The following is a 13,513-nucleotide window of genomic DNA, read 5'->3' on the forward strand; positions in this document are numbered from 1 at the left end:
TTGAGTTCTGCTGGGTGCGTTGCAGTTGATTTTGTTGCAGTTTCTTTATCAAAAGGATCCACTGTGGGCCTAAAGAATGATTCCCCCTACCTGTTAAGTGCCTGTATTGCCAGGGTGACAATCTGAAAAATAATCCTGTGAACAGATGCCTCAAGCTACCTCAAAAATATTCCTACTCCTCTCCCATCCTTCTTTTCCTGATTAATTCTGCCAACTTTTTGTTGCTTTTTTCTACTGTGTTTTAAAAATCTTTTAACTGTTCGCTTCGTAGCCCTGTAAAAGGTTGGTTTAAGCATGTTGAGGAGGAGAGGGCAAGAACTGTAAAGCTGCTGTTGAAGTGCTGGAGCCCTGCCTGAAGCCTTGGTGATAATTAACACATTTTCTTCAGTGTGGTAACCAGATCTCGGAGGGAAGGGTAACAGTGCTGGCCTGGGAAGGGGGGAACGGAGCTACTGCTGCCTTCCTAGGACCAGCAGGCTGGTTGAGATATCATTGGGAAGCCAGCCAAGAGGATGCAGGGAGATGCCTAGGGCTGGATATTTGGATGGAAAAAAAATACATTTAAAAATAGTTATTCTGGTGCAAACGCAACTCAGGGAAAAGTAAAGCGTTGACGTGGGGAACTTGTATATAACAGTTTATGTATTAAGTAAAGCCCTTTGGCTAGTCCATGTCTACTACTGTTGATGCCAACAACAAAATGGAAAGAGGAATTTGTGTTTTCACTTGCCGTCCCGAGCCTTGCATGTACTTTGCAAACCTTAACGGTGGTGGAACATGCAGGGGAAGCCTCCTCTGCGGTGGGTCGCTGACGGATGTTTACACTGTGAAATCCTCCCTTCCAAACAGCTTCCCAGAGAGGCCAAGGGCTGTGTGGGTTTGGCGATCTGATGCCTTTTTCTCCTTTCCTTATCAGTCCATCGGAACACCGATGCGTGCAGAGTGATGGTTTGGGGATCTGATGAGCAGTACCCTTCCTGACTTAGGAATTTTAAAAGGGACTGAGTTTTTGATGTCTGGCTGATCACAGTACTATTTCTGAAAGGACAGCTGATGCCATCTACTGAGCTGCCCGCCCTGCGGCGCATCCTGCCCACAGTGTTTGACCAGAGCGCTGCGTGGCAGGGGACACTGACCTTGCATTCCGCACATTTCCCTGGGGGTGCTCCAGCTATCTTTTTTTCAGCTGTCAGCGGTGTGTTCCAGAGCGCTGTGAGCCTTGTCTAGAGGACAAAGGGGAGAACCCCCCTCCAACCCCCCATCCTGAGACTTGGACTTGATAGAGTTCTCTTAAATATTTACAGAGAACAAAAAGTCTAATTACATTGAAGTGGCTGGACAGGCAGGCAGCAGCACACTGCTTAGCTAATGAGGGGGTCTGTGATTTGGGATCCCTGAGCTGGGAGAGTTTTAAAGGTTGGCAGAAGAGAGCTACTTCCATTGGCAGTTGATCCAAGAGCTTGGGTTGATCTGGCAGCGCAAAAGGGCCTGATCCTGTGCTGGAGAGGTGGCACGTTGCCCTGTGCTTTGCTCTAAGGGCCATCAAGATGCCAGCTCTTTCCCCAAACTATTGAACTATTTTAAAATTCACTGATTTTTTTGTTGTTCTTGCTTTTTTTCCTAACGCTTAGAGTATAATCTGGTGTGTTATTCCTTGCTGTGCAGTATGGTTTGAGTTGAAGCTGGTAACCTGGCTTCATCCTCTGGAAATACTATTTTCCAGGAAACGTAACGGTGATGACATCGGCAGAGCAAGAGCAGCGGGCCGTGGATGTGCGTCCTCCTTACGCCGGGCTATGTAAGCTGCCATCCATGCGTACGGGTCTGGAGATAAATGTTTGTCAGGCAGGCAGTAAAAAGCTGTGATCTCTGACCGAGCAGCTTTTGTGCCTTGTAAAACTTGACAGGGTCGTGGTGAGCCGCCGGCGGCGCGGGAGGGCATGCAGCCTCATCTCCTGCTTTTCCTGCTGAGGTCCATAGTGAGGCTTCCATATGGAATGAATTATGGATTGAATCATCTCTGTCAGTTCTGGTAGTGCTGTGTGGCCTGGAGTGCAGGTATCTGTTTAATTAACGCAGGGGAAGTTTGGCATTACTCTGAAAAACCCAGAAATTCTTGTATTAGTCTTAAATTCTAGCTGGTGTGGGTAGCTGCTCATTCTGGTGTTGCTGCTGGCTGTTACCAGGGAGGAACAGGGTATGGAGACAGAGTTTAACCTTTCCTCAGCTCCAGGGGGGTTCTTAAGAGGTAGGGAAGGAGGTGGCAGCTCCAGCTGACCCTGGATTATATCAATCTATCAAATGTAGATCAATAACGGAAACGATGTCTGTTCTGTGGAGGATAATGTCATGCTGAAATCCTGCCAGTTCGATAAGGCAAGCGCTTGCTCTCCTTACGGAAATAGTGGGCTCTCAGAAATTTTAAGGAGCTTGTACCCTTCAAATGCTGGTTGAGTTTTTGCAGAAGGGATTTAACCCTTCCTGTGCTGTGCTTTGATACCTGTTTTTGTTCCCGCTGCCTCTATTGCCCCAAAGGGGTGATTAGGAAACAGATGGGTTTCATCTTTTGTGCTGTGATTTACCACCCATGCTATAAATTCAGAGGCTTTTCATGGCCGAAGGAAGAGCATCCGTTGTCCGGCCTTAAATAGGTTTATTTTAAATAATTTTACAACTTCCTACAGGGATTCCTTGGGTAGGACACAAGCGGCTGGGTGTGTGGTTATGGCACAAAGCGTTGCATCTCGTGGGCAGGACTCATCCGTTCCTCCCCCATGCCCTGATGGAAGGGAAATCTTACTGGTCCCAGTGCCAACCCAGTGAGGATTGCCTTTCCACTGGGCTCTTAGTAACAGGTGAAAGAGGAACTGAGCAGTTGGTGGGATGCTGCCAGCAGGGCTTTCACTGATGGAAGGGTCTCGGTGAAGACTTCCAAAACCAGTGCCTGCCATGCAACTGCTGCGGGGAGCGTTTACTCCCTTTAAGCTTTAAGATCAGAGCATCAGTGGCTCTGTTTTGTGGAAAGTTGGATGCTGTTAGTCTTTCCAAGTATGTCTGTCAAATAAAAGCCCTTCTAGTTTAGGTAGAGCTCCCTAATGAGCACGTGGAACCTGACTAGGTGTAGGGAAGAGCTAAATGCTGAGCTGGTCTGACCAGGGCAGCTCTGAGTAGACACAGAAAAGCAATTTCAGGAGCTGGAGCAATCCGCAAGAGGTGAGAAGAATCCTGTGAAGCCTGTGTGCTCCAGGGTCAGCATCAACCTGATAAAGGAATTCAGGACTTGATTTTAAGTGCTTAAATTTCACTTCAACACCTTTATTAGCTCTGTCCTTCAACCTGGACTAAGGGAACTAGCGCCTGGTCCCCCGTGGCAGTAGCCAGCCGCCGGCAGCAGTAGCCTTCCTCTGGTTTGGTTGCCCATGCTGATGCAGGTGCTGCACAGCACACGTGTTCACTCTTCAGGTGCGTTTTGGCACGTCACATACAGCTTTTTGCTTTTTTATTGCGGAATGTGGTTGACACAATGTGGGCAGAACCGCTGGCAGTGCTGCTCGGGGAGGTTCTGTAACTCTGGGAGGTGGAGGACTTGTTAAAGCAGGTTCTGGGTGCTTTGGAAACTTGGCCTTGGTTTCACAGGCCACCTGTGGTTTGCATGCCTCATCTGACAGTGGAGACTGACTCGATGCTACGGTGATTTCCTTCTGTTTTGTCTTTTTAATCGATGACAGGTTTGGGAGCTGTGAGCAGGAGCAGCGTGGGGTTTGGAACGCAGCCCGGCAGGAGCCTGTGCTCCCTGGATGAAGCTGAAATTTCCAGCACCTGACACTGGTTTGTGAGCAGGGGTGGTGGCTGTGGCTTGGGTCCTTGTGCCGTCAGCTCTCGGAAGGTGTAAAGCCCCTCGGTGGGGTGCGCTGAGACATGGATGGTGCCCACAAACCAGAGGCTTAGATTTTATAGTGGTACAGGATTTGGTACCCATAACTTCCAGCCAGAGGTGAACTGCGTCCAGCAAAGAAGTCCGCTGCAAAAAACAGGCCTGGAATTGCTGGTTGCAGCATGGTGAGGTGATGAGTATTTGGCAGGAATCCCTGGAAAGCAAGAAGCTCCACCATGAATCGTAGTTGGCATGGCAGACCTGAGCCATGGGCAGTGAGGTTCTTCTTCCAGGAAGGGAAAGGATGCACCTTTGATGAGTTCAGAGGTGGTGGGAGCCTTCCTGCCCATGGGTTGCCTGCTGCAGGTCAGTCTCGTACCTAACGGAACTGCAGGTCCGTGTTCATGCTTAAGTCGCGTGCAGGGCGGCAGCAAGCAGGAGGCCAAGGTGCTCCGTGTTTCACAGTCACGGTACACCCGAGCTGCAGGACTTGGTGACGAAGGTGTCGGCTGGTTGCAGCTCGGTGAGCCGCTGATGTTATCTCACCCAGCAGCAAAGCAGTGCTCTTTGCTGGCTTTATAGGAAAAATTGACTCTGCCACCTGCACAAACAGCAGGGGGTTTGCAGCAGCCTGGCCTTAGTGGGGTTTGCGTTGTCTGTTGTTGTTTCTGAAGTTTATTTTGGTTAATTGTGGTATCCTTTCTCTCTTGGGGAGTCTGAATGGGACACACCGAGCAGTTTTTGGAGGCTGACCACTGCTGGGAGCTGCCAAGGCTACAGGGAGAGGGACCGTCCGTCCCTTTGGGCTGAGGGATGCAGGAAGGGCAGCTCCTGCTGCGCATGCTGGAAGGCCCCGGCCTCCCCGCTGCCTTCCTCGGGCTCCTGAACCTGTGTACCATCAGCCTGGCCGTCCTCCCTTGTGCCGTGCTGAAGCCTGGCTGGTACCTCAGCAAAATCCTGGGTCTGGCTCATGTGCAAGCTGGTGCTGCCCCAGAAGCGCTAATTCACATGGAAGCGTCTGGGTGCTCCCACCACACCACCCGTGTCCTGTCCCCCACCTCCAGGAGGGGGGAGATAACCCTTCCAGATTTGGTTATAAGGGAATAATCTCTAGATTCAGTTCCCACCGTCTCTGTTTAAACACAGGGCAGGGACTTGACCTGATCAGGCAAATAGCCCAAACCTGCTAAACTGACATCCGAGGGCTTCTGTGCACTTCCACATGGAGAAACTGTTGGGCTGAAGTGTCTCAGCAGACGGTTCAGGCGCTTGGAGAACTGCAGGCTGAGCCGGGGGTGGACTGCTGGTCTTCTGCAGTCCTGGGGCTTTTTGCCAGCTGAGGTTGCAAAGAGAATTTGCCATCTCCTCCTCCCTGAAGTGTTTCTCCTTTTCCCCACCAACTCCTGGGGGTGGACGCGGGTTCTAATCGCACACCAGTTCACGTCCAGGTAAAAATGGGGCTATTTTTCTGCCCTCTTTTTAGAAATGTAAGTTTGATGTAGTATGTCTATAATGCCTAATAACTTGAGCTAGGGGAAGTGCTGCCCAGCTCCGTGGCTGGCAGTGGGCTCGTCCATGCAACGCTTCAGAGCCAGGGGTTTGCAGTGAGAGGAGGAGGGGGATGATGAAGCTGTTTATCTCAGCATCTCTTTACCACATACCCTCACACTCCCACTGAGCGTCACATTTTCTTCATACAGCTGTAATCCCAAGTGACGCTTGCAGTTCGCTGGGGTGACTAGTTAGGAGTTAGGCTTGCAGCTCATCAGTTAAAGACACGTCTAAAACTAAGTTCTGAGGCTGGCCCCGGTTTGCTCACCAGCGCAGCGCTGCCTGCACGTGGAGATGCTGAAACCAGCCGTGGGATGTCACTCGCTGTGACAGCAGCGTGAGCCGCTTTCTGAAAGATGACTTTGTAGCATCACCGAGCTTTACACTGGGTACCAGCGGGGGTGACAGCAATTCCTGCAAGGTGGAAAAAAACAAGGGGCAGCAGATCAGCCGAGCAGCAGGAGTAACCAACCGTCACAAATGTGAGAAACTGGACTTGAGCCACCTTCTGCAAGGAAGGGAACCTTGTTTTCCCTCTCCTTGCTTCCTAATTAAAGCAAGGCTGGAGGGTTATGACAAGGGAAGAGGTGCTAATGGGGCAGCCTAATCATTTAGCTCAGGTGTCTGTGTATGGCACTAACGGGATGCCCACCCCAGCTCCCCGGCGGACCAGCAGACCAGCTGGGAGGGTTTGCTGGAGCCAGGCTATAAATACAACAGGGGAAGAGCTGTGGCTGTAGATAAGAGGCGGGTGCTGAGCTCGGTTCTGACAGCCGCAGCGCAGAGGTTAGGTGCAGAGCTCAGCCTGCTCGGAGCAACTACTACCATAGTAGGAAGCAGCCCCAGGCAGCGCAGCCCCATGTATTAACGCATCCTCCACCATCCTATAGTTCAGCTGACCACTGGAATTCAACCCTGGTATTTTTAAACCTCACGCTGTTGTGTTTGAAGGGCCTCAGCCCTGGCACCTCATTTGGATGATGCCGTTTGCTAGCAGCAGGCTGATATCTGTTGAGAGGCATTACATTTAAACCACGGCACAGAAGCTGAGTGTTGAGGGAGGCTGCACCTCCTCATCCTCCAAACAAAACCTGGTTTGTGGGCTTTGGAGCGGAGTGTTGCAGGATGCTTGGAAAAATCCAGCTTTTAGCCTGGCTGAACACTTCACCCTGTCTTTTGGGGAATGGCGTGAGCCGTCCCCAAGAGCAGCACTCCCAGCCTGGTCCGCAGCAAACACAATGGGTTAATCCTCCTTTTGCCTACGGAAGGGGGAAGACTAACAGCTAGTTCAGGCTGGGGCAATATAGAAAACAGAAAAAGACAAAAAAAAAAAAAAAAAAAGGAAGATGTATTTGGGAAAGAATTGTTTATTTTAAGTTTGTCAGAGGGATTTTACAAACAATGGAGCATTTTAAAAAAATTGAGTGATCAAAGTACTTGACAGTGTCCCTTAACACACGCACACACAAGCCCCTGGACAAAGGAAATCACACCAGCGAGGAGGTCAATACTGCCGGAGGAGCAGCTGGCATCTGCATAGTTCTAGGAGGAAAGATTGCAATGGTGTTGGTGCTAATAAGTGTCATCCTGGCATTAACTAAGAGAGTGCTGAAGTATGTACGTGTGTACCTGCGGAAAACAAAGTGCATGAAATAACACACAAAGTATGTATTGTAGAATAAATTTATTTACCTGATACAAATGAAACTAGGTGTGATGCTTCTTACTGTCAGCATGTAAATAGACAACTGATCTTATTTACAACTTCTAAAGATCACACATGCAGTTGTGGTAACTGGCTAAGTCGTTTGCTGCTTTTTAGATAAATGCATCACAATATTTTGTATTGCACCAACATCTGTCTTACTGCCTTAGATTTAAATAAGTTACATTACAGTGCAAAAGAGGTCGATTTGCACACATGATAAAAAAATCCATAGTTATGAACTGGAGGCTTACGGTTTAACATTCATCTGTAATTTTTTTTTTCAATGAATTTTATAAATAGGATAGCATTTTACATAAGCTGTTATAGAGTAGTATGTTTGGATGATACAATACAGAGAAAGATTTGTCTACAACTGAAGGCATGCATTATTTTGATATTGTACATTGTATAAACTGACATTTTACATACAGAAATATGGAAAATTGGCTGACAGCTCCGCAACTCTTGTTCAAGGATAAACAAACTCTTCTCCATGCAGCACAGAACCCAAACTTCTCTGGAGAGAGTTTCCAATTCAGTAAGCTATATTGCACGTTTGTACATCTGTATAACGAAGTCCTAAGGGTACCACACGTTTCTTCCACAGAGAACACAATGAGTTTTGTTTTAGGGAAAGCAAAGAATCTTTACACGATACATGCAGAAGTTTTGGTAGATGTGTTGCTAAAAACACATGCAATGCAACAAAACAACCTTACATTTCTGCAAAATTGTTTAGGAAGCGATTACTCCAGTATTGCTGAAAAGGAAAGAAAGAAAAGGCATCAGTTAATGAAAGGATGAATGCTAAGTACCATTATACAAGCAAGACTTAAGATCAACAGTGACAGAAGGAAGAATGTTAAGTTTGATAACTGGCTGCTCTGTCATTGAAGGGACACTCTCAGGTTACTTTGTTCTTAAAGCTTAGAACCTTCTGGATTACGGCTCTGCTCTTCCGAGTATGGCAGAGCTCCGTTGTCATCAGCGCAGCCAGCACTTCCTACAGAAGACTGCAGTCAAAAAGAATTGGGACACGTTCAGACAGCTTCTGCCTTTCTCTGCCCGACGAGCGGTGACAGATAGGTCTCACTTTTTGTAATTTTAACTTCCAAGTTCCATCCTACAGAGTTTGAGCTCTTAAGAACTTTAAGGGCATTTTTCTAATCAAGACATCATATGGCAGGTTTGGCCCCAAAGTGACCTAACAATGTCCCTTTTCCAAGTTATGCAGCTTCTTCTGGGAAGCAGTAGGAAAGCTCTGAAGAAGTAATTAAACTACACAGATTAATGCATAGGCAAAGGGTAGAGTACAACGTACTGAAGTTACTACTGTACTTTACCCCTAAAATACAGCGTAAGGTGAGCCTTGCATCTAGGAGAGACGACTAGAGTACTCTGAACCCCTAGAACCTGGGGGTGGCTCTCCAAAATACTGCTTCGACACTATTAAAATTTAGGCTCTCCTGCTAAGATTTGAAATGCATATTAATGTAATTAAGGATGTAATTAGCAGAGATTAGGGAAACAGTTAATGGTTAGAAGTGCAAAAAAGTAAACAAGACAGGTGCAAAAGACAGACAACTTTATCAGTTTTACCTCCCTTCATCTCAGCAAATTCAACCATCTTTAAGCTGTTTACCATGTATATTCTGTGCATCAGCTGTGTTCTTGGAACAGTGACACGACTGCTGTACTGCATTCTATCATCAGATTAAAAACTCAGTTTATTACCATTTGCCTTCTCCAAAATAGTCTCCCTACAAACACAAGCCTCCTAGAGCTCTGACAGACCGGTATGTATTTTTCTGCAGCCTCTCTCATACTTTTTATTCGCGACAGTATTTTGGGAAACCAAGTATGAACTATTTTTATTGCTTGGATGCCAACAAAAAGGAGCAGCTTATTGTGTAGCTCACAAACAGTACTTTGAATCACATTTGAAAGCAGAAAGGACCAGAGGCAGCACAAAGATAAAAGCCCCCATCCAAATATTTGACGTATGACTGCAGCAGCCTGACCCTTTTCTTTGCTCCGACGCTGACCGGGCTACTGAACGCTGAATTCCGGAGGAGCTGGCCGCTCCCACACCAAACCCCGCTGGTTTCCCAGCGTAAGCCAGCATCCTTCCTGGTGTTCCTGGCACAGGGCAGCATCAATCCCATGATTGATACTAGTCTTACACACCCCTCACGCTAGAGAAATCAGCAGTGACACGTGAGGACTCCTAAGGAATCCAGAAGACAGCAAAGATGAAAAAGCTCAGCGAGGTGAGAGCAGGGAGAAACAGAAAGTATAAAGTTATTTTCTAAAAACGGGGTAGGAGATAAAGCCTGGGTAACTTTTGAGTTATTTCTGCTGAACTAAGTGCTTCTGTTTATCTGTTCGCAGGGCTAAGACTGAAAAAGGAGTTACCTATTTCTATCCCCAGGTGACCCTAGTACAGTGGAGGTTAGAGAGGAAGGAACAAATTAAGGTAGAGCTGCAACTCTGAGATGCTGGCCAGTAAGTCTGTTCTAAGTTGCCAAGTCCTCTGTCCTTGGCTTCTCTCGCTGAAAGGGCTGACAGCTAAAGAACAACAGGAGCTGCACGATTAAAAGACAAGCATTTTAGTTAACATGTGCTCTTGCAATGCATTACTGACCTCACAAGTGCATTTCTATAGTTTCAGTAACTGAAAAGCCAAATCGCCAGCTGCCCTCTGCTAGTCCGACCCTAGAAGCACTCGGCAACCGCCCCCAGCCCACTCTGCCGAGAGGCAGGTCAGGATCAGACCCACAGCACCAGGATCACAAGGAAGCTCTGATTCCAGGGCAGGGTGCTTCGCTGCCCAGCTTATGGTAGGTCTTAACGTCTGGCCAGTCCGGACCACACAAGGCTGGTATGTACCATGTAATTTCAGAAAACTGAAATACTGAAAGCAAAACAACAGCTGCCACTGCGCCCAAGACAGGTAAGTGCTGATCTTAGGGAACCCTCCTGCTCCACTTCTACAGGAGAGTTCGGACAGCAAGACTGGGAGAAATAAAAGAAAACGGGTGTAATTAAGATCGCTTGGGCTCTTGAGGAGCACTTTATAAAACCTGACTGTTCCTGTACCCCTAGGAGCCCACAGGGATGAATGCCACTCCATTTACCTGCCAGTCATCCAGCTTTCAAAGGCAAACTCCAAGGAACACGAGGCCCTAATGCAAGTGCCCCCAAGACACACGGTATGAGTAGGCTCTCATGTCAGTATGAAAATCCATGACACAAGCAGTAAGATTCATCTTCAACACAGACAGAGATCCAACAAAGAAGCTGTTGAAGACTGAATTCTACCCATCAACAGTCGTTTCCCCTTCAGCTCGTTAGAGATGGGGAAAGGGAGTATTTGGCATAATAGACAGGAATAAGATTGTACAAGAAGCAGAATCGTTCGTGGTGACTGTCAGAGATGTGGCTTTAGAAAAGCCCACCAACAGGTCACACAGAACCAGCTTTCTAAGGTTCAGTGGCATTCCTGCCCTGGAAAACACCTGTCAATAACGTTGGGAACACACAGAATTAACTTGCTAGTATTTGTTTCCAACAAGTAACATCCTTTTACATATTCTGATCTCAAGGAATCCTAAACCCACATGACCTATTCTTTTCCTGTTTCAAGTCTCACATAGCGTATTTATTATCGATACAGCAAATGGCTGGTGCTGGCCATCGGTTTTGTGGTACGCAAAACCTTCGTCTGGCAAAGATGGGTTCTTCCACACCAAAGAGGGCATTCAATGGGATTTAAATGCTTACAGTTTGGCAACGCACCTGCTCCGTCATCAGATCCAGCTCCTCTGAGTCACTTCAGCATCAACTTAAAACAAGTCACAGCCTATGTAAACTTTCAGTATTCACAATGCAGTGGGATTTCAGATAGGGACTGTGTATTTGGAGGTTAGCATCTGTATTTGAAAGCTTGAAACCTAGAGAATTCTCTGTGCTCACTGGATTCCAGCTGGCACCAACAGAACATAGCTTTTAATTATCATTTTCCTCTAAGAGGAATCAGAAAGCTGCTTGAATCTGGTTATTAAAGCAGACCGAGCCAGCACAAGATAACACAGCACCTGCTACTCTACAAAGACATAATGACCCCAGTACAATTTTCAAAGACTATCCTGTTAAGCTGAGACCGTTCTTTAGTCTTTTCATATGACCACTGTACAAAGTCTTTCCACTCACTGGAAACCATAAGCTGTTTTTGCAAAGCAGAGTGCCTACCCTTTGAGCACTACGAGACCAGGGAAGGATGGTCAGCTCAAGAGTGGCATCCCCTATTTCAGGGCAGGAAAAAGCTTTGGAGTAAACCAGTACCTGACCACAAGTACCAGACTGTTTTGGACACTAAACATTCACGTTAACAGCTGTCAATGTCTTAAGTTACAGATTTATCCAATTTTATCTCAAACTTAAGACTACAAGCTGTTAAAGTCTTGGGGCACTAAGACTCCTGGGTGCTATAAAACAAGACCCTAAAATACACTAAACCAAAAGCAAGTGCTTTGCCTTTGGTATCAGAAATTTGAGCTTCAGATCACAAAACAAGAGTCTAAAGTGGTGATAATAATGTAGCACAGCAGAGTTTGACAAAACACAGCATGGGAATGAAGGAAATTACTATTTATTCTTCAACATGTATACAGCATACGCTATTTTACAGCAAGTCACCACTGGCATGGTGAAATGGAAGAGAAATACTCACTTTAGTCGATGAAAAGTTGGAAGGCATTGGAGAAAAACACCACAGTTAGGACTGTTAATGACTTACACATTGTTGATACAGGACTGAATTTGAAAACATGCTTTAACATTTACCGTAATAATGAAGGTGGTTAGTGCCACATTAAAATAAAAATAGTTCTATACAATATGTTCAATTTGGTCATGTGCTATTTACAGATTTTACAAAAAACACACACGAGCTTGTTACTTTAAGTCAGGCTAACAACAGGCCAGCAGAGTAACTCCATGTATACAACTATCATTAGTGCCCTAAGTGTAGGAAATCCAATTTCTAGCTAATGCAGTGCAAGTTATTTTTCCAGGTCTTATTACAAGTTTTGATCATTGGGGTGGGGTGGGGAGAAAAAGAAAATGAAAGGATCTGACACATGTAAATAAGGTATTAAAACCCAACTTAAACCCTCTTTTGGGTTTTTTAACAAACAGACTGTGTTTGTTAAAAAGGCTTGGTTTAGATTTAAGTAGACAGCCCTGTTCCTATCCCTGCATAATGGGCAACACTGGCAAAATAAGGTCTGTTACAATAAAATACAATAGACAAATAAATAATCTAAAAAAAAAAAAAACACCAAACAAAACAAAACCAACCCCATCTATGTTGAGAGTATGGAAGAACCCCAGCAGGCTGCACCTGGAATGGTATTTTCTGCATGAGCAGGATTAGGCATACCTCATACAGAAACTGGTGTAAACAAGGACAGTTCAAAACTGAGAGTGAGGGAATAGGAAGAGGGGAAACAGAAGAAATCCTGACTGAGGTAGCAGTACTCTCCACCCAGCGCAGAAAGTTCCGCTTATGAAAAAAAGCTGACTTTGTGACAAATTAAGTTTGGATGATCATGCAGAAGACAAACAGTTACATGCTTTTTTAGTTTTAGACAACACACATTCATTCCCTAAAATCTGCTGCCAAATTTAGTTTGATAGTGTCCGCTGGCTCAAAAAAAATTTATTTTTTACATAATGAATAGACTATTGAACAGAACACTGTACATGCTTCTCATCTACAAAAAAATATTTGCATAAAATAGTGTTAGTTCTCTGTACATGTCAATGGACACTTCAACTGTGTATAAAAGAGGAATATATTGCCCCCACTGAAGTCAGAAAAAGCAAAAAACCAAAATCTAGATTATGAAACCTCCATCACCGGCAAGTATGTTCATGTGAAAATTCAGCAGAAATAGACAGTTGCTCTAAACAATAAAAAAATTAAGTTAAACTTTTTCTTTGAATGTAAAACTTGTCACCATGTCAGTCAAGACCAGAACATATCACTAAAGTTAGTGTCTGTACTGTAAAGCCAGATAACCAAGGGCATAGTAATGAACACAAACGGCCAGGAAACTCCTTCGGTGCATGCTGACAAAGAACACTGTTTGGTGGCAGGCCGCACACTATCTTTACCAGGTTCCAGGTAGTTACGGGCCACATATTTAAGCGTTTCATCCAGCAGAATGACAGGTAGTGAGATTTTCAATACCATCAGCCATTGTGTCACATTCAAAGGTGTGATCTGGAAGATAATCTGAAAGAAAAGCCAAGTGTTACCTCTTTTCTCCCCACTCCATCCCTTGCCTTAAGCTCCAGACAAGTTTTTGCTCTGT

General features: G+C 45.8%; 1 protein-coding gene across 2 annotated transcripts in view; it reads right to left on the bottom strand.

Annotated features, from left to right (window-relative positions):
• Positions 1-7,094: 7,094 nt before the first annotated feature.
• The window catches only part of ATP2A2 (ATPase sarcoplasmic/endoplasmic reticulum Ca2+ transporting 2), a 48,672-nt gene continuing 42,253 nt past the window's right edge, over positions 7,095-13,513 (bottom strand). Inside the window, exons 20-21 of one of the 2 annotated variants that reach the window (XR_008819831.1) lie at positions 11,866-13,434; positions 7,095-7,893 (exon numbers count right to left, since the gene is read on the bottom strand). Coding sequence is in view for 1 of the 2 variants with exons in the window: in XM_056326476.1 (XP_056182451.1) it covers positions 13,165-13,434 (270 nt within the window). In the remaining variant the exon portion in view is untranslated. Of the gene's footprint in view, positions 13,435-13,513 lie in introns of both variants that reach the window. The other variant, XM_056326476.1, reaches the window with a different exon arrangement.

The sequence above is a fragment of the Falco biarmicus genome, chromosome 1 (genome assembly GCF_023638135.1).
Source record: "Falco biarmicus isolate bFalBia1 chromosome 1, bFalBia1.pri, whole genome shotgun sequence".
Lineage (NCBI taxonomy): Eukaryota > Metazoa > Chordata > Aves > Falconiformes > Falconidae > Falco > Falco biarmicus.